The sequence below is a fragment of the Panthera uncia genome, chromosome D4 (genome assembly GCF_023721935.1).
Source record: "Panthera uncia isolate 11264 chromosome D4, Puncia_PCG_1.0, whole genome shotgun sequence".
Lineage (NCBI taxonomy): Eukaryota > Metazoa > Chordata > Mammalia > Carnivora > Felidae > Panthera > Panthera uncia.
The window spans coordinates 71,243,319-71,263,780 of record NC_064807.1 but is presented as its reverse complement, the minus strand read 5'-3'; the positions used below and the strand labels follow the sequence as shown (position 1 = coordinate 71,263,780).

The window sequence follows — 20,462 nt, the reverse complement described above, 5'->3', positions numbered from 1 at the left end:
TTTGCCCTGTAACACAAACCACTGACTGGTTCCACTCCCTCTTCCTGGAGTCTGAGGAGCTAAGGGTGATCACATGGAACACAAGGCGTACTTTATCCGTGTCCAGAGCCAGGGTGCAGTCTCCTCCAGGGGCAGCTTGTTAACAGTGGGGTGGCTCAGGCCTTTGCCCTGATAGAAGGCATGCTGCAGGAGCCCCGGACTTGGCAGCTTAGGAACTGGGTGGTCTGGAACAAATTGCTGATTTTTTCATCTGTGAAATGTGGGTGACAGTATCTTTCAACAGCACACAGACTCCTTGCCTAGGGCCAGGCACAAGGATGGGGCTCAATGGGTGTCCCTTTGCTCCTTTGCCCTTTCTGCCAGGACATTCCTCCTAGGCCTCGCGGTGTCTGATCTGAGGATGGCCGAGCAGCAGGGCCGGGAGCCTGAGTGCCCTGTCTGCTGGAACCCCTTCAACAACACGTTCCACACCCCCAAAGTGCTGGACTGTTGTCACTCCTTCTGCGTGGAATGCCTGGCCCACCTCAGCCTGGTGACTCCAGCCCGGCGCCGGTTGCTCTGCCCCCTCTGTCGCCAGCCCACGGTGCTGGCCTCTGGGCAGCCTGTCACGGACTTGCCCACGGATACTGCCGTGCTCACCCTGCTTCGCCTGGAGCCCCACCATGTCATCCTGGAAGGCCACCAGCTCTGTCTCAAGGACCAGCCTAAGAGCCGCTACTTCCTGCGCCAGCCCCGGGTTTACACGCTGGACCTAGGCCCTGAGCCCGGGGGCCAAACTGGGCCCCCCCCAGGACGCAGGCCCTTCCCCCAGGTCTCTGCCCATTCCCGTCCCCAGCCACTACTCTCTGAGGGAGTGTTTCCACAACCCTCAGTTCCGGATCTTTGCTTACCTGATGGCTGTCATCCTCAGTGTCACCCTGTTGCTCATCTTCTCCGTCTTTTGGACTAAGCAGTTCCTTTGGGGTGTGGGATGAGCGTTGCTTCTGGACAAGGAACCGAGTCTTTCCTGACTGCTGCTGGGGATGGGGACCGCAGAGCCTCATTTGGGGTTGTCTTCCTTTGTAGTATTGTTCCTTTTTGCAATCCGGGGATCAGTAAGGCCAGGTGTTTGCTTCTGGGAACAGTCCTACTATAATGGGAATATTTGAAACCGAAAAGGCTGGGAAAAGGTGTGAAGAGACCCCTGGGTGTGAGCCATGGGCCAAGAAGGGCAGAGAAGCAGACCTGGCACAAAGAGCTACGTGGCAAGTTGTGCTCAAGGGCTGGACGATGGTATCCGGGAGCTCGACCGGCCCAGAAAGGTGCATTTCTCACTGGAGTTGCTCCCAGCTTGGTTCACATTTGTTTGAGTTATATCTTGCTACAATTTTGGAAAGTGAGCCTCAATTCTGTGAGCAAAGGCGTGTGCCTTCTTTCAGCTTTCTCTTTAGAAGTCTTGCCACCTGCAGTCACGAACTCATGCACTGACTCATTCAACAACCACTTGGCCGATGTGTCAGAACTAGGGGACGGGAAGGATAGGATATCCATGGGTCACAGAGAGCCTCTACCAGCAAGGACGGCATGTTTCCTCAGCTGCTTGTACAGGACAACCTCTTGTCGGTGTGTGGCTTCTGGAGTGTCGAGAGTAAAGGTGATCAAAAGAAATCTGCGATTTGGAGAAAAGGTTTTTATTCCTCCGGGTAGGGGCAGAGGCCCTAATTAAGCCTGGATGCTGGACAGAGCTGACTCTCCTGCTCCAGGCAGTTGACCTCAAGAGGTAGGGCAGAAGCCCTGGATAGAGGGCTCCATCCCAGGCCATGCAGACAGAGATGCTAGTTTTCATTTCATGGGACTTAATCCCAGTACCAAGGCAAACTAGATGCGTAGGTGGTTTAACTCTAAATTGCCACCTAGGCAGTATCTAAAACTCTTTCTTCTTCCCCAGTTTTAATATTGTCCAGTGGCCCACAGTTCTGGAACAATCTCAAAGTGGTTAAAACACCATTACAATTATGAAAAGACAACATTTGAGGGGTATTTTGATTTGTGGAATAAACTTACAGAGTCAGAAACTGAGTTGGTTTTATTTGTTCTAAATAAAGCTTTGTGCTTAACGGAACTAGCTTCTATAAATTAAGGGATCTTTGCGTACAAGGTATTCCAAAATAGCCAAGACCTGTATTTTGTGTTCAGTAAAATCAAATAGTGTTAAGGGCCAAGGTGAAAATTCTCCATTACAAAATGGGAAAGCCACTACATAACCCACGAGGGGACTAGCACCTACCTCTCCATTTGTGCCATCAAAGATAATTGCACTGAAGCTGGGACTCAACCTCTCCCCACTGACTTCATTTCTTTACACGTCCTTGCTCCTTAACCTTGTGGCAGGTAAATTAGGCAGTGATCTCCCATGTTCTCTGAGCCATGAGGAAAGGGACAGGAGCTGGTGGGGGGCGGAAGCCCGGAACGACCGCTCTGCACTGGAGCTTACTGCTCCGAGTGAGGGAAGCCTCATCCCTATTTTACAGATGAAACTGAGGCTCCGCAAGTTTAGCTACCTAGTTCAAGGTCTCCCAGCTAGTAAGTGGTGAAGCCTTTTAGTCAAAATAGCATTACAACGGCTCTTGCAGTGGCTGATAGACCATCCACATAAGGAAAAATGTAGATCTGAGTTTTTTGGGTAGGGAGGGGTATATTTAACACGAGGGCGTCTTCTATTTTCACACTCAGTAGTTCTAAACTTGGGGCACGCAGAAATGTTTGGAAGCATTTTGCTAGTCCAACGAAGGGGGTGAGTTGTGCTTCTGGCTTTTAGCACTCCGCAGGTCAGGGATGCGAAGACTCGCTGCAATGCTTAAGAAAGTTCTACACAACAAGATATCTACCCCAAGACAGTTTCCTGTCGACACTATAGGTGCTTCATTAGTTCATGAGGCAGAAGTGGTGAAATTACCGTAATTCCCTTTGGCATGAAGTCAGACGCAGAGATGCAGCGACTCATCAAAAGGGAGGTATAAAGGGTAGAGTGGCTAAAATGTGTACCGGAAATAGGCCACGCTGACCAGACTGGTCATTCTGTCCGGCCGGCGGTGCCAACGTACTCAGTAAAGCCCTATGAAAGCTCTTCATAAGGTCACAGAAGACAGGCCAGGCTCCACCACTCACTGATGGGGTAACCTTGAGCAAGTTACTTCTCTGAGCTTCGGCTCTATCAAAGGAGAATAATTCAGAAGATTGGGAGGATTAAATGAGGTGTCTGAACATGCCTGGCACAGTCTGTAGGCAGTAAGTTAGGTCCTTTAAGTGGTGGCTCTGATATTTATCTCACTGTTATTAGGAAATGCTACATTTGGTTTATGCTACATTTGGTTTATGCTCCTCAGCTATTTCCTTACAATATTTCCAATGCACAAATGTATATTCCACAAGGTAACTGTTTTGCCAAAGGCTTACGTGAAAATGTGCTCACCCAACTGCTACCTCTACATCTCTTGGAACAACCAAAAAAAAAAAAAAAAAAAGTTTAATGGAACTAATAGTAAAATTCAAATTTGAAAAACGAAAAACCTTTGTTAACACACTATACCCAAATTGCATGCTAAAACACTAACGTTCACTATTAGTTCATGCATGCATACTACAAAAGAAGTAACCAAGAATTATTTTTCGTGGCCAACTACGGAGGAAACTAGAGCCCATTAATACTTAAATAATAGTGAAATGCCAAGTGCCCAAGAGGGGGTAGAGCTGGTAATTCAGAAGCTTAACAGGTACTCAAAAGATGCAACTATCTGGTTATAATTAAAATTAGATGAAACAGAATATTTAGCTATATCATCACACACTCACAGTTTGCCAAGGAGAGTCAGACAAAGCCACTGTCAAGCTCTCTGGAACTGCAAATGAAAGTGTTTTCAACATTTAAGGAAAAGCCATCATATAAGCCCTTCTCAAATGCCTTTCTTCTTCCGAATTCCTGTATTTTGTGAGAATGGACCGTGTCCTCCCAGTGCTCAGTGGCTGGACATCTGGGATGGACAGAGGTGAAGGTAACCACTGCAGGACCAAGGAGCACAAATGACAGAGTCCAGACACGCCTCACCGCTAGTCTGGCCCACAGTCCAACAGTCTCTACGAAAAACTATAAGGAGACTGGAACTGGAATAAGCCATATTTAATATCCGTTGTATCTCAAACCAAAAACAACAAAAAAGGGGGGGGGGGCTTCTATGGACCGATGGCTGCGATTCAGAAAATGCTTTAACGATACAAAATAAGTTTTTAAAGGACAGTTTTTATGACAGAATTTTACTCTGTAGCAAGTGTGTAATAAAGAAAAAAAAGAAAAGGTTTATGTTCAGGAATGCCCACTAGGGTTTTTTCCAGTCACCTGGACACACAGGGTGCGTCCTCTAACCAACACAGAGGAGGTGGCACAACACAGACTTCACGTTTGCGTCCTACAAATTTCACTGCATCTTGACACGACGGCCTAGCTTTGGGCTGACACGAAGGATGCCAAACTTCAGAGCAAAATGGAGGATTATTTTCTGACCGGGCCAATGTTCAGTTCTGAGCTTCCTGCTGCAGTGAGCATTCCATTCGAACTCAACAGGAAGAGGTAAAATCTTCTTTGCTGCATCGCCCTGAGCACAGCTGTGGTCTACCTCTTCATCTCCCTTCTCAAGGTAGAGGAAAGGTTCCCACTGTCAGGCATCGGTTAACCAGTGTGTGGTGAGAAGTGCCTCTTAAGTTGAGGGCTTCCAGACTACAGGCCAGCCACCTTGCTCTGTGGGTCACATGTAGTCCTGAAGCATGTACCATGTAATGGAAAGCCAAGTTTCAAAATTAAAAATGGAGCCAGTCACAATCCTGAGTGCTGTGAAGGAGGCAACAAGGCATTCAAACAAAAGATTAACAAAAACAATGTCTACGCAGTCCATGGCAGGGCTTGAAGATGAAAATTAAAATTTCAACTATGAAATGGGTTCATCAACACCCAGAGGCTTGGCTGCCTACCTGGAGTGGAGGGAGGCCCGGAGATCCAATTCTTTAGAGGGTCTACACACGATAACTGGCAAAAAACGTGATAGGACAAAAAATATCAATCCCTTTCTTTTGAAAATGGTTCTTAAGGGAGAGCTTGAGGTTAGAGTCCTTTTTCCACGGTCCTGCCTATTCAGCCATCCAGAGCTTGAAGGTCCTGTCATAAGAGCAAGTGGCTATGAGCTGCCCATCAGAAGAAATGTCTAGGCCCATCACTTTGCCTTCATGGCCAGCCAAAGTCTTCAGTGGGGACCAGCCTGGGTGTGTCCAGATCTTGGCTGTGTTGTCGTAAGCACCAGTAAGCAAGAAATTCCCATGGATAGCTTTAAGAGAAAAGGGGAGCTGCTTGAGGAATTCACATACCAAAAGAGCAAAGAAAATAAAAGCACAAAAATCTGCTAGAACACATGATTTTGAAAAAGAAGGGATTTCCCCATTTAGAAAAGTCCAACATTCTCATCTACATTCCTATAAGGCCTCCAGGAAAAAGGGACTACAAGCAGACTTAGGGAAACAAGTAACATTATTAAGTTCTTCTGGCTCTTTCCCTGACAATCTGTTCACAGTAATATTAAGGATTCAGTGCTTACAACTTTCATGGAAAAAAAAAAAATGACTCAAAGCATTTATGAAAGTCTTCTTTACTTCCTGAAACAAGAAGCAAGCTGTGCCAGAGCTGTGTCTGAAAATACGCTACGGCGAAGGAAATTAGAATTTGCTCCTTCTTCACGAGGGGCCAAATCCTCTCCTGTCACACTTCCGAGTGAAGCCAAAGCCTAGCCTGCATTCCGTGAAATGCAATCTGTCTGTCCTGTGAACGGGGAAACTGGGAGGAAAACTTACGCTCAAACTTGACACCGGTCACTAAGTTCTGATGGGCGGGGATGGTATAGACACAGCGCCGCTGCCGGAGGTCCCACACTTTGCAGGTGTTGTCACCGCTGCCGGTTGCAATGTGGTAGCTGTGGATCAGGTGTAGTATCGAAGTCAGAAACAAAGATACATTCTGACCAATAACCCTCCCCACCCGTCATTCAATGAGTTTATTTTACCCATTGGGGGAGAAATTTATTCCATAGATTTCCTTCAGGTGGCCTTCTAGGAACATGATACACCGTCCTGTGCGCAGGTCCCAAACACGACCAAATGCATCCAGTCCCCTGACAAAAGAATTTATAAATGAACACTCTGAATCCATTTCTCCGTGGAAGCAAGCATACATAAGAGGCGAACCACTGAGCTGCCCCTGGCTATGTGGAAGAGGGCTTACCCAGTGCCAGCCAAAGAGCCATCCTGATGGAAGGCGATGTCATACACGCCCATGCTGTGGCCTTCCTGATGCAGGATCTCCTCTTGAGCCTCTAAATCCCATAAGCGCCATGAGCGGTCATAGCTACAAAAAAATTAATTAGAAATTAACTAGCAGATATTCAGTTCCTACAATGTGTTACAAACACTTGTAACTTAAATTATGCTTCTGAAACTACTTGTACAACCGTATTAACAAGAAATTCTTTTCTGGTATAAACAATACCTCAACAACTAAGCATATCTGTCTTGAGTGCTAACTGGGAAACCATGGACTTCCTAGTAACTTACTTCAGTGGCTATTTTAAGAATACAATTTCCTAAGAATGGCCCAGCAAAGGCTGTTGCCTTCTTTCTTTCTCAGTTCAACTGTTAAGTTTTTTTATTCACTGACTATTTGTTGGGCCTTCAACTGATGCTGGAGAGACAAAGAACAATAAGCAAATAGATCAATGCAACAGATGAGAAAGTATAGGAAGAGACCTACACAATTTTGGTCAAAGATATTCAAATGAGACCATTAACACCATTTCAATAGGGAAAACAAAGTCTCTTTAATAAATGCAACTAGAGGGGCACCTGGATGGCTCAGCTGGTGGAGCACGTGACTCAGTCTCAGGGTCATGAGTTCAAGACCCACATTGGGGTAGAGATTACTTAAACAAACGTAAAAAGCAAAAAACGAAAAACACCTTAAACAACAAAAATATGTTCGTATAAAGCACTATATGAGAATGTTCATAAAACCTTTATTCTGAGTGATCCAAACCTGGAAAAAGCCCAAATGTCCTTCAGTAAGACAAGGGATAAGCAAACTGTGGCAGAGTCACACAACTGAATACTCCTCAGCAATAAAAAGAAACTTCTGGGGCAGCTGGATGGCTCAGTCGGTTAAGCATCCCACTTCAGCTCAGGTCATGATCTAGCAGTTTGTGGGTTCGAGCCCCGCATTGGGCTCTGTGCTGGCAGCTCAGAGCCTGGAGCCTGCTTCAGATTCTGTGTCTCCCTCTCTCTGCCCGTCCCCTATTAATGCTGTCTCTGGTCTCTCTCTTTCAAAAATAAATAAACATTAAAAAAAAAAAATTAAAAAAAAAAAAAAAAAAGGAAACACGCAACATAAATGAATCTTAAAAACATTATACTGACTAAAAGAAGCCAGCCACAAAAGAATAAAAAGTATGAACAGACAGAATTAATTTACAGCGATAGAAATCAGATCAGTGGTTGCTCTGGAAGCGGGGAGTCCATTAGGAAGGGACATGAAGGAACTTTCTAGGGTGACGGAAATATTCTATTAAAAGGAATGTGGGTTACATGAGTGCATGAAAATAAGTCCATTCTATTACATGTAAATTACATCTCAATTAAAAAGTTCTTTAACACATTCTGCCCTCAATGAACTTACAGAACCAGAAAAGGAAACCAATTTGCACTCTTTTAACAAAGATTTTATTATCTTTTTTCTGAAAAAATTTTAATGTTTATTTTAGAGACAGGAAGAGAGTGCTTGTGTGCACAAGCCAGAGAGAGGAAGAGAGAGAGGGAGACACAGAATCCAAAGCAGGATCCAGGCTCGGAGCTGCCAGCACAGAGCCCGACGCAGGGCTCACAAACTGTGACATCATGACCTGAGCTGAAGTCGGATGCTTAACCGACTAAGCCACCCAGACGGCTCTAAAGATTTTATTTTTAAGTAATCTTTGCACCCAACATGGGCCTTGAACTTATAAATCAGGGATCAAGAGTCACATGTTCTACTGCCTGAGCCAGCCAAGTACTCCAGAAAGGGAGACTGATTTGTAAGCAGAGAGATTACAATACAACGTGTGGCAGAAATGAAACAAAACAAAACATTGGTAAAGAGAATATGGGGCACCTAAATGGCTCAGCTGGTTGAGCGTCCAACTCGATTTTGGCTCAGGTCATGACGCCAGGGTCATGGGATTGGGCCCCGCATCGGGCTCCACGATGAGCATGGAGCCTGCTTTAGATTCTCTCTGCCCCTCCCCGACTCCCTTAAAAAAGAAAAAAAGTGAAAGTTCTAGTTTCCTGGCAATTAGTGACTGAAATTTCTGATTAACTGCAATTTAAAAGCAAATACACTTGGGGGCACCTGGGTGGCTCAGTTGGTTAAGCACCCAACTTCGGCTCAGGTCATGATCTTGAGGTTTATGGGTTTGAGCCCTGTGTCAGGCTCTGTGCTGACAGCTCAGAGCCTGAAGCCCACTTAGAGTTCGGGGTGTCTCTCTCTCTCTCTCTCTCTCTCTCTGCCCCTACCCTGCTCCTGCTATGTCTCTCTCTCTCTCTCTCTAAAATAAATAAACATTAAAAAAAAAAACTAAAGAAAAAAACAAAAGCAAATACACTTGGTAATAACTTTATAATACTCTTTTCGGATTTTGAGTCATTGCAGTCCAAGAAAATCCTACTTGAAGATTTCTGTTCTTAAAATTTACTTGGCAGTTAGTCGTAAAGGTTAACAACATGCCATGGGCCTGTATGAACAGAACAGGATGGCTTACCAAGTGGTGCCCAAGAAACGTCCTGATGGATGCCACATTACACGGGCCACACGTACTGTATGGCCTTCAATATCTGCCACTGGTTCATCACTGAAAAAGAAACAAATACAAGTGAGTGAGCTATTTTATAGTCATAAATGTTCATTGAATTTGTTAACTGTTGTGACCGATGTACCCATTCTGTATGATTTAAGAGACTATGTAACTAAACTCATAATTTATTAAAAATGCAAGGCTTTTTTTTTTTTTTTTTAATTTAAATTATGTTACTTTCCCAAGTTTTAAAAGATTTGGGACTATTTCACGTGCTTACAAGGCAAAACTGCCCAAAGTATTTTGATAACTATCTATCTTTCTATATCTCAATTCACTGTGATAATCAACTCTTTAATTTTTAAATGTTTATTTGTTTTTGAGAGAGACACACAGTGAAAGAGGAGGGGCAGAGAGCCTGATGCGGGGCTCCAACTCACGAACTGTGAGATCGTGACCTGAGCTTAAGTCAGACGCCCAACCAACTGAGCCACCCAGGTGCCCCGATAATCAACTCTTAATGCTGTTCTCATTTACGATTAGAGAAAAATAAAAGATAATTCAGCCTGGCAAGCAAAATAGTCTCCTTACACCAAAGGAGTGTTAAGATTCTAGAAAGAAAACATACTTTGATGGAGATATGAAGCTACAGAAATCAAACAGTTTTGGTGCAAGTGGATTACAGATAAATTTTCCTCAAACTTTAGCTTGTTGAAGGATCCACATGAAAAAAGGAACTCCTAAATAGACGCTTAGTTTCGTTTTGGTAACCATTAAATTCTCCTCCCCAGTAATCACAGAAAAAAAGTTCTGAAACACCAGTGAAAGGAAATAAACACAAACCCTAAGGAGGGCAATTAAAAAGGGAACTTTGTCAATGTGCATACATAGAGCTAATCAAAGCCCTAGGGGAACAAATATTGCTAAGTGATATGAAGCCAATTAAAACTTGCTCTGCTCAGAAGACAGACCCTATCTGGCAAAGGATGGAGAAACTAATTAGCCCCCTACAGAAACCTGGAATTAAAGTCTCATGTGCTTTCCCAAAGGAAAAAAAAAAAAAAAAAACTAAGCAACTGAATTCAGATTTCTTTTAGCCAGCAAAGTGCTTTCAAAAATTTTTTGGAATACAACCATCATAAACATGTTAAAAACAACAACAACATCAACTGTTATAACGGGAGAATACAGGCTAGGCAAAGGAGGAAGCAGTTGGGAGGAGACATCAGTTCCTTGGCAAGACTGTCAGACAGAACTTCACTTTCCTCTCCCCTGTGCCCATCTGCTAGGAACCAATGTGCTGCCAAGAATATTATCTTTAGTCAATCTACCAAATGGTGCATTTCTCCAATGTCAATGTATTGCATAGGAGGTGTAAATATATCTTTCCAGAATAACTGGAGTGGGAAAACAATGGCCACTATGTTAGAGGCAAAAATCGAGGTCCAAAGTTAACAAATAAGAAAAACCGGATCCAACTCCTTTGGTGAGAACAGGTCTAAGAAAGAAATCCTACATTCCACATTCACACCAAGCTCCCTGGACTCTCAAGATCATCTCTGGAGTTAAATGCCAGATTTTCAGGTCCCAAGGACCAACCAAGCAATTATTTACCTTAGTGACTGCAGTATCGACAGAACAGTAATATTTACCTGTCAAGGCTCCAAAGCTTCACAGAACCATCAGCAGCACAAGACGCCAGATTGACATCTTTCTGGTCCAAGGAGACAGTGGATTTTGGATGGAATACAATTGCTCCTACGTTTGTGTTATGGCCTGAAGGGGTGTAAGAGATGAAAGTTAAAGGGTCCCCACTCGTTTTTTTTTTTTTTTTAATTTATTCCCCTCCCTTCCCAGAAGTGGGTCCCTACTCCTTATAATTTATGTGTGAAAACAGACTATGATGAGTAACACAGACAAGTATTAGAGAACATGTGGACAGGTAAGAGTAGTAGGGTGACTACTCAACTATTAAAAAAAAAAACTGTTTTAACTTAAATCAATATTTAAATTACAAGGGTGCCTGGGTGGCTCAGTTGGTTGAGCATCTGACTCTTGGTTTCAGCTCAGGTCATGATCTCAGTTTCTTGAGTTTGAACCCTGTTCTGGGCTCTGCACTGGCAGAATGGAGCCTGCTTGGGATTCTGTCTTCCTCCCTCTCTGCCCTTCCCCCACTCATGCTCTTTCTCAAAATAAAAGATAAACTTAAAAAAAAAACCAAAACATTTAAATTACATTAAAAAAAGCAAAACAAAGGGGCACCTGGGTGGCTCAGTCGGTCAAGTGTCCAACTCTTGATTTCAGCTCAGGTCATGATCTCAGGGTTTCCTGAGTTCGAGCCCCATATCGGGCTCCATGCTGACAATGCAGAGCCTGCTTCAGATTCTCTCTGCTCCCTCACCCTCACACTGCCTCTCTCTCAAAATAAATAAACTTAAAATAAAAAAGGTGCAAAACACAAACAACCTTTATTTATTTGGTCTAGAGACTGTACAATGCCAGAGTGGGGTTGTACACGAGAGAATAGTGGTTTGTGTATAAGGTCATTATGTTCCCACCTTGTGGTCAGAGAAAACCAAACCCTGTCAATTCAAATCAAAAATTAATCTTGTGTACACTGGGTCTGAGTGTCAGGCAGGGTATTAGTTTCACTGTCTGAAGAGGGTTCACGCTGGGAAAACGAGTGACATACAAACAAGATTCTAACTCACCTCGGAGAGTGTGAAGGAGGTTGCAATCGGGAACAGACCAGAGCTTGCAAAGCCCACTCCTATCAAATACAAAGGAAAGCATCTCAGCCAGGGTTGGTCTGGGAAGGAAAAGGTACCTTGGTAACATTCCTAAAGCACAATCTCTTCTCACCCCCAAAAAACTTTACAGTGGCACACAGAAAAAGAAAGCTTATCATTTGATGGTTTACAGAAGAAAGCTATATGCACGTCTTACGCAACCCGAGGCCTCTACAGGACTGTAGTTAATATAGTACAAGCTATTGTCCTCAACGTCTAGAGTGATCGGTGAGGAAAGATAGGACAAATTAAACTATCCAACAGTAATATTAATAATCATACTAACTCCTTAAATATGAAGAGCACTTTACTACTTACAAAGTCCCTAAAATTTTTTAAAAAGACTTTATTTCAGAAAATTTCCAACAAATTACTTTTATTCCTATCATCTCAGTGATGCTTATAACAGTCCTGTGAGGTACATAATGCGGGAATGATCATTTCTACTTCTAAGGAAGGTAGCGGAGGCTTGGAGAGGCGGGGGGATTTGTGTAGGTCCTTCGCTTTCTCCTGAACCAGGCTCAATTTCTATCTAGTCAAGTAGTTCCTGTGCATGCAAAATAAGGAAGTTTCTCTTCTCACTTGATGGCCATGTCCAGGAAAATAACTGAATCACTAAATAGAACAACAAAATTATCACATCCTAAGGGCTTTCTGCATATGTGGCAATAACTAGAAAACAACAACAACAAACAGTAATTCGTGTTTACTGAGTCCTTAACACATAAGGCGCACTATTAAGGTAAAATGGTTTACAACATTATCTCATCCTCCTTTACACATAAGGCAACTGAAGCTTACAGAGTACCTTGCCTGGGCTATCTAACTTAAAAAGAAAAGCTCTACTGAGGTGTGGATACTGGTCAGTCTATAAATCCACTATTTATCTGCTCCAAAACGCTAGCATCAAGAGCATGACTGGTGTGTCATGGATCTCTGGTGTCCCTTGTGAACAGGCAGAAGTATTATACCCAGACTATCTTGTATAATATAAGGGGAAAGTACTGGCATCTCTAGTTTGGTACGATCATGAGAAGCAGAGGAAAAGGACACAGAAATGAGCACCTAAGAAAAAGGCTGATCCCCCACTCCCCCGAACCTATCCTCCATTTAGGAAAAAATATCACGGTAAAATGGGACTTACCAACAAGCTGTGGCCAGCATTTTGGAATTAGGACTAAAGTGGCAGTAGGAGATAGGCCGATCATCCCCAATCTGACTGCAGAAATTATTCAAAGACTTAAAAAAAAAAAAAAAAAAAAAAAAAAGACAAACAGTAATCATTAATAGGCTGATCCAAGAGTTTTTTGGCTTTTCCACAATAAAAAAAACAACTTTCTGGTTTTAGCCACCCTCCCACCCCCACAAGATTCTTTTGCACTTTTGTTGTTAGGAGATACTTATGTTAACGAATGGAGTTAAGGCTCACCTGGAACTCACATGTGTCTTTTACACTAGCAGTATCACTAGTTTCTGTGTCAGCTCAACACACCCAGGAAAACCATAGAGAGAGCTAAAGTACAGCTTTGACATATTCAAGGGGAACTGAAGTGTAGACCCACAGGCCTCTGTTAAGTCCTAATTACAGCAGGTTCCTGCCGCCGTAACTGCCACAGTTGCCTGTACCTTCCAAGAGGCAGACCGAAGTAGGCAATCTAATGTGTAGTTAAGAGCCCTTAATATATTAGACAATCACTGAGAGCATCTTACCCGGAGAGATTTGTGCAGCTCTTGCATCTGGGAGGTCCTCGTTGTCTCTGGAATCTCTTTATGGAGACGGGCCTCTTCTAAGCGTTTCATTGCCCTGTGACACAGAAACATTACTGTGAACAGACAGACTGGAAACGAAGGTCCACACAAGTATTCCTACCATCAGTTTCATTTAAGAACCACCAGTCTTTATAAAACAGATCATCACTGCTTAAGAGAAAACAAGAAAAAATATGCTTCTTTCTCCTTCTAGAGGCTCTCTGTACCTTGGCAGCGAATAATTAGCAATCCACAGTCTAGCAACCTTCAGGCTGTTTGGTCCTTCATGGTACCAGGTTTGTTGATACTGAAATTTAAATTAAGAGCAAAAATGTTAAGTCTGAAGCATCCTGCTCCTCATAGCTGTCAGTTCTCTATTGTAACTGTCTAGAAAAAAGGTGAATTAGTTCAGTCATAGGATGAAATCAGGCGTGTGTGCTTTTTACTGCGTGTGTGTGTGTTTTAAAGTAGGCTCCATGCACAATGTGGCGCTTGAACTCACAAACCTGAGATCAAGAGTCATATGCTCCACCGACTGAACCAGCCAGGTGCCCCTCTACTGTGTTTTTATGAACTCTTATTGGATGGCTTCCGGTTCCTTGTTAGAAGTTACACTAGGAATGCTATGGGTTTTTCCATGTGTTTAAACCTACCTACCTTCATTTATACCCACACAGGAACCACAAACTATGGTCAACAACTATTCCTGAATGGTAGAATCCTCAAAACTTCCCTCCCCTCTAGCAAAGCAAACCCTGAAAACAGAAAATGAGAGAACTAACCCCTCATTTCCTTCATTTTATTACTGTGACGCCAAAGACATATTTTACCTCTTCTTTGGACTTCTTAGATTTCTCATCATCTTTTTTGGTCTTTTTTAAGGCATCAGTACCAACCACTGAGAGGATATTTCTTAACCTGTAACAAAAAAGATCAGAATTTAAATGGAGTTGAGATAAAGCTAGGAAAAATGTATCTAAGAAGAGAGAAAGCTTGCCCTACTCTCTCCATTTAAGGCAACATTAAGAGTCATATCATGCCTAAACTTCCAGCATGATTTTTCTTTTTTTAAGTTTATTCATTTTTTTAATAATCTCTAGATCCAATGTGAGACTCGAACTTACGACCCCAAGAACCAAGAGTCACATGCTCTACCAAATGAGCCACCCAGGCATCCCTCTAGTGTGATTTCTTTCACTCGGTCTTCTTCATTTAGAGATTGCTTAAATTGGACTATAAGCAATTACTGTTTTCAGTTTAGAGTCAACGAGCCCCAACACTGCTACCACTTGGTCTGTGAAGACAGCCAACCTTTGCTCCATGCCACAATATGCTGGATTACGCACTGAGGTGCTAAGTGTACAAAAACGACTAAGTAGCAGTTCTTCATTCCAAGTAGCATAATCCTGGGGGTTGGGAACGGGGGCGGAGAAGGGAGAAGGTGGATGGACAGAAAGTAACAGGGAACCACAATACGCTATAGTAAGTATCGACAGTGGTAACTGCTGGGCACTGAGGGGAAACAAAAGAAATACCTAACCTAGGCTTGAAGGGAAAATCAGGGATGGTTTCAGAGAGGTGTTCCCTACACTGAGTCCTCAATTAGTAAGGTCGACAGGTCAAGAATGGGAAAGGACAACTGAAGCTGAGGGTTCAACAAATGCAAAGGTCTGGAGATAGCAAAACATGTTGAACTTGGAATCACAAATAGTTCAGTATGGCTGGAGCACCGAGTGCCAGAAAAGGGCTGGTGAAAGCTAGGGCTACAAACAGAAGTAGGGGCCAGGTCACAAAGAGCTCCTCATGCCATGGTAAAGACGGTTTACCTTTGAGAAAGATCCCTGGGGAAGTAGAGAGAATGGATTGAAGAGGGAATAATAAAGGCAGGGAAATCAGTCTACTATTTAGGAATCCCCGGAGTCTTAATGGTGGTCTGATAGAGGCAGTAGAGACTCGAGACATTCACCTAAGGGTCGCCATAGTAAGACTTTGCTGTTGGTTGGAAGATAAACAAACAACACTAAAAGTATACCCTTTGTAAATGCTATTGAGAGAGTAACATTCTATGAGAGGTAATAAAGAAGGGGCTTACTTTATAAGGGGTCAGGTGATAAAAGTCTTCTTTGAGAAGGTGGCACTTATGCTGAAACCAAAAGAATAAAAAGGCTTTAAAAGGCAAGAGAGGGGAGGGGTGCCTGGGTGGCTCAGTTGGTTAAGCATCCAACTTTGGCTCAGGTCCTGATCTCATGGTTTGCGGTTCGAGCCTGACGTCGGGGTCTGTGCTGACAGCTCAGAGCCTGAAGCCTGCTTCAGATTCTGTGTCTCCCTCTCTCTCTGCCCCTCAATGCTCCCACTGTCTCTCTCAAAAGTGAACATTTAAAAAAAAAAAAAAGGCAAAAAGAAAAATTAAGTGGAAAAACAGAAAAAGAGTTTGAGTATTCCAGGAAGACCCTTAAGGGCTACTAAGTCTATTAAATTGAGGAAGAGAGGCACAAAAGATGAAAGAGTATGATCCACAGTTTTTTTACTCCATGTTGTTGTTGTTTTTTTTTTTTATTTTTTTTTATTTTTTCAACGTTTTTTATTTATTTTTGGGACAGAGAGAGACAGAGCATGAACGGGGGAGGGGCAGAGAGAGAGGGAGACACAGAATCGGAAACAGGCTCCAGGCTCCGAGCCATCAGCCCAGAGCCTGACGCGGGGCTCGAACTCACGGATCGCGAGATCGTGACCTGGCTGAAGTCGGACGCTTAACCGACTGCGCCACCCAGGCGCCCCCATGTTGTTGTTTTTAATGTTTATTTATTTTGAGTGAGACAGAGTGAGAGAGACGGAGGAAAGATGGGGAGAGAGAGGGAGTGTGGGGAGAGAGAGGGAGAGGGAGAAATGTCTCAAGCAGGCTCCACGCTCAGTCAGGAGCCTGATGTAGGGCTCGATCCCATGACCCTGGGATCATGACCTGAGATGAAATCAAGAGTCAGACGCTTAACTAAGCCACACAAGCACCCCTACTCTATGTTTAATAAGAAGACACTGTTGGATTTTAAGCAAGCAATACCACAAGTCTGGGACTATTACAATCATCTAGGTGTGAAAGCAATGAAGGTAGAGAAAAGAGGAGGTACATTTGGGCACAAATCTAGAACAGACTAGATTTTGCTGACGGATTACAAAGGAGGTAAGGCAACTGAAAACTGTGAATGGTAATGTTATTTAAAAGGAGAATAAGACAAGGGAGGGAAACAGATGAGTTTGATTTATACATGTCCAGTTTGAAGTACCTACAGAATATCTAGGCTACAAATAGGGATCTGGGAGTCCTCAGAATATACATGGTAAACAATGCCACGGGAGTGGATCTCATTGCCCAAGATGAGTGTAGAATCAAGACAAAGAACTGCAGTATATAAAGGTTAGGCAGGGAAAAAAAGAGGCTTAGAAGAATTAGCCAGAGAAATCGGAGAAAAATTAGGATTTGGTTTATGAAAGGGAGTGTTTCAAAGAGGGAGTAGCTGACAGTGTACCAGGGCTATTCTCAGTAAAGATAAATTAGTGACCTTAATAAAGAGCAATTTCAATGTGGCAGTGGTCAGTTTGCTGATGAATAAATGAGGGGTAAGGGCCCAAAGAAAGTAAATGCAGTAAGTGAGGAGTAGCTGAGCCTCAAGGAAAAGGGGACCAGGGGGGAGGGGCAGGCTGTCATCCATGCTTCAGAGGAGCTCATCATACCCAGGGCTCATGGCTCAGTTCTCCTAGTACCAGGGGTAGGCAAGCGGTGGCACAGAGCACCTCCTCCAACACTGTGCTCTGGTAGAGAAAGCACTGACTGGTCCCTTCCCCAAGTTCCACTCTTCTGAAGTACCGTTTGCACCCCTCCCCCACTAGGACAACCAGCCCCCTCCCATCTGGGAGCTGCCTTTTCTGTCTGTCCTTTAGCCCTTCCTGGCCCCCAGCTACCTGCCCAGAGCTGCCCCCTCTTCTCCGTTCCTCCCACCTTGTGGCCAGCCAGCCTGGTTTTGTAAGATACTAGGTTGGTACACAGTGTTGTTTTTTTTTTTCCCCCTTGTTATTTTAAACAGGCCCAACATTATTGGTTGTATTTAATGGACACGAGATAATGGGAGAGGTTTAGTGACTAAATGCACAGACCATGCAAACCAGGAAAAAAAAAATTATGAAAGGGAGAGATGGGACAGTGGACAGAAAGACAAGGGAGGTCCTCATAACTGTGTATGACTAGCCTGTCACTAAGAGACTCTGTGACCTTAAAATCACAAGAGGAACATCATCTGAAGAATAACCTTTCAATAATAACCAAAAAGTACTTATCGTTATGTTTTATGTCACTGGCAAAGAAAGCGTGTTGTCTAAATGTTCCAAGTTCGACAACAAATATTTACCCAACTCATAATTCCATACTGGGGAAGGGGGGTTCGTATATTAACACCCTATTCATAGTTTAGAAAAAAAAAATTAGTAATGGAGTAAAAAACTGGCCTACTTAGATCATGGGCTAAACTATATAAAAACAACTGAGTAACATATTTTATTAACATTACCTAAGACGTTCTATTAAAGTTTTACTACAAATATCAACTAAAATTGGAAAGTAGAACCTTGTGATTAAAGATGAGGGTAAAAATTTAGAAAGGGCACACCTTTCTCTTCTTTCAGCCGGACCCTCTCCAAAGAGTGTGATGGGCTCCCCCAAGGCTCTAAGGCAAGCCTTGACCTCTGAGTCATCAGTGGAAACATTGATTTGCCGGGCTCGCTTTCTTCTCTCAAACTCGGCTAATACTTCAGCCTGTCGTTCACTGATGTGCTCTTCAATTTCAAACACCTCTCCTATAAAAAGAACAGGCAACATCAACATAATCACCAGATCTTCTTCAAATAGGGGAAAAAATAAATGTCTTATAATTGGAGTCTGTGTATACCTCTAGGAACTAATCTAGTACATAAATTCATAGTTTACTGTTTCTCAGTTTATCAGATTGTGTCAAACACAAAAAACTAAACGGCACAGCTTTAAAAGGCAGGAAAATTGGAGGGGCCTGGGTGGTCAGTTGGTTGAGTTGTCTGACTCTTGATTTTGGCTCAGGTCATGATCCCGGGGTTGTGGGATCAAGCCCTATGTCGGGCACCGCACTGAGTGTGGAGCCTGCTTGGGATTCTTTCTTTCCCTCCTTCCCTCTGACCCCTCCCCTGCTCGCGCACTCACTCTCTCTCTCAAAAATAAAAAATAAAAACAATCTGTACATCACAGTTTCATTTATGAAAAAAATTACAAATTTTTACAGCTTTATTAAATTATTGAAAAACCCAGTTAATAAGGATTACATTTTCTACTTCACACATTTCTAGTTTCATTTCTTTCAAAATAAAAATAACTATTAGTTTTGTGACTTAAAACAGATTTCATTGAGTGTGAAAACTGGAGAACTAAAAGGGGAGAATGGTACAAACCACAGTGGCTTCAAATCAACGCCAGAACTATGTTAGATCTTCAGAAGACAAATGGAATCAATTTGAATTCAAACACATACTTATTAGGGGTGTATGGGTCAGTTAAGCTTGCAACTCAGGTTTACTTTCTGCTTAGGTTCATGAGTTTGAGTCCCACATCGGGCTCTGTGCTGAACAGGGCCCCACCCACTCGAGTTCTCTCTCTCAAAATAAATAAACTTTAATATACACTGAATAAATTCCTGGTAAAATTACTAACAAGTGAATGGAAGAAAAACTGTATAAAAGGTTTTAAGAAAAAGTCTCTCTGGATGTTGCTAACTGGGGTAGGCAAAGGACGGCCTTATAAAGATGCAAATTTAATTGAAAATTTTTTGACATTATAAAACCAAGATAATGAGGGACTCACAATTTGCATCTTACCAGAGGTTATGTTAATATTTCCTGCTTCAATTCCAGCTTTCAGTCCTTCTTTTCCCAAAATCCCAGACTCTCCTTTGGCCAGACGCTCCCTCTCCTTCTCTTCCAAACTTCCGTAATAGATATGTGGTTTCTTCACAACAGGAGCAACTAAGTCATCAGGTGCCTTAGTTTTGGTTGCCTGCTAAATCAAAGACCTGGATTAACTTAAGGCTCAGTCTTAGCAATTCACTAGGCTTCCCCCAAAGGACAGAGCTTCAATCCTATTTCCTCCCCAAAGGACAAGCTGGACACCAGTTAAGGTATCTTCACTGATTGGGTGGGGCGGGGGGGGGTGTCTCTTAATCACTTAGGTTCTGCAGATAGAAAGAGGCTGGAAAAACTAGTGAATTACTTTTGGTAATTTTTCTATCAAAGGTTTGCTTTGGCACATGTTCACATCATTCGGTGGCAGTCTCTTCTTGGGTTTTATGAAACACCCGAGGCTTCGGCTCATCACAGGGGAAAGAAAGGATAACAAATAACCAACGCAATTATTAAGGGGGAACAAGTTAGTTACCGGCCTACACATTTCAAACGTTTTCAGTCGTAAGGCAACAGACATGAAGCTGGAAGGCCTTATTACAATTAAGAAGTCTGACACAGACATACATCTGGGCCACAACACTACTCCCTTTCAGAGCTCCGTTTTTGGACCAGTCGGAAGAGGTATTTACCGTTAGGGGCTGTAGTTAGAGATGCAAATCAACTAAAACACAGGCAAGCACTCAGAGATCAGGAAAACAGGGCTGCGCTAAGGCAGGACCGAGTCTCGCAGCCTTTCACCCCAGTCCTCCACCGCCTTAGCCCGTTCCCGAGCGGCCCCAACCCCCAAGAACACCTTCCCAGCCCCCTTCGCGCTTCTTGCCGGAGTGAGCTGACATCCGTACCGTGGAGGAGGCTCGTGAGGAAGCCATGCCGAGCTCTGGAGCCGCGAAACCCCAGCCGAAGCCGAGATCTGCGTTTCAGACCGTCCACCGCGCGCCCAGCAAAGCGGAAGTACGTCACCGACCGGAAGTGGGCCGAGGGCCGACGCAGCGTCCTGGGTGACGGGTAGCATGATGGGAATCGTAGTAGGCGAGAGTCGTGGCGCCAATCGAAGAGCCTC

General features: G+C 43.5%; 2 protein-coding genes across 4 annotated transcripts; one reads left to right on the top strand and one right to left on the bottom strand.

Moving 5' to 3' along the window:
• Window positions 1-400: 400 nt before the first annotated feature.
• Window positions 401-1,049, top strand: RNF183 (ring finger protein 183). Its single transcript, XM_049636848.1, is given in 2 exon segments — window positions 401-790; window positions 792-1,049. Coding segments are annotated over 2 exon segments (573 nt in total). The 3' UTR covers window positions 975-1,049.
• Window positions 1,050-4,256: 3,207 nt separating this feature from the next.
• Window positions 4,257-20,351, bottom strand: PRPF4 (pre-mRNA processing factor 4). 3 transcript variants are annotated; one of them, XM_049636346.1, is made up of 14 exons: window positions 20,245-20,351; window positions 19,319-19,499; window positions 18,088-18,274; window positions 14,260-14,347; window positions 13,657-13,736; window positions 13,391-13,484; window positions 12,825-12,919; window positions 11,603-11,661; window positions 10,544-10,667; window positions 8,859-8,948; window positions 6,299-6,421; window positions 6,081-6,188; window positions 5,872-5,990; window positions 4,257-5,351 (listed from the first exon to the last, which is right to left on the bottom strand). In XM_049636346.1, the coding sequence occupies exons 1-14, from the start codon at window positions 20,269-20,271 to the stop codon at window positions 5,158-5,160; spliced, it is 1,569 nt and encodes a 522-aa protein (XP_049492303.1). In that variant the 5' UTR covers window positions 20,272-20,351; the 3' UTR covers window positions 4,257-5,157. The 3 variants fall into 3 exon arrangements, with proteins under 3 accessions (XP_049492303.1, XP_049492313.1, XP_049492322.1); XM_049636356.1 differs by having other exon boundaries at window positions 19,319-19,496; XM_049636365.1 differs by lacking the exons at window positions 13,391-13,484; window positions 13,657-13,736; window positions 14,260-14,347; ... (1 more) ...; window positions 19,319-19,499; window positions 20,245-20,351 and having other exon boundaries at window positions 11,603-11,700; window positions 12,825-12,914.
• Window positions 20,352-20,462: the final 111 nt, after the last annotated feature.

Excerpts from the sequence above, each read along its gene's own strand:
- PRPF4 (XM_049636346.1), bottom strand. The coding sequence starts at position 20,271 with ATGGCTTCCTCACGAGCCTCCTCCACG. Across the intron at positions 13,737-14,259 it reads CTAAGAAGTCCAAAGAAGAG|TATCAACAAACCTGGTACCA; the intron begins GTAAAATATGTC and ends TTTAAATTTCAG. Across the intron at positions 5,991-6,080 it reads ATAAATTTCTCCCCCAATGG|CTACCACATTGCAACCGGCA; the intron begins GTAAAATAAACT and ends CCTGATCCACAG.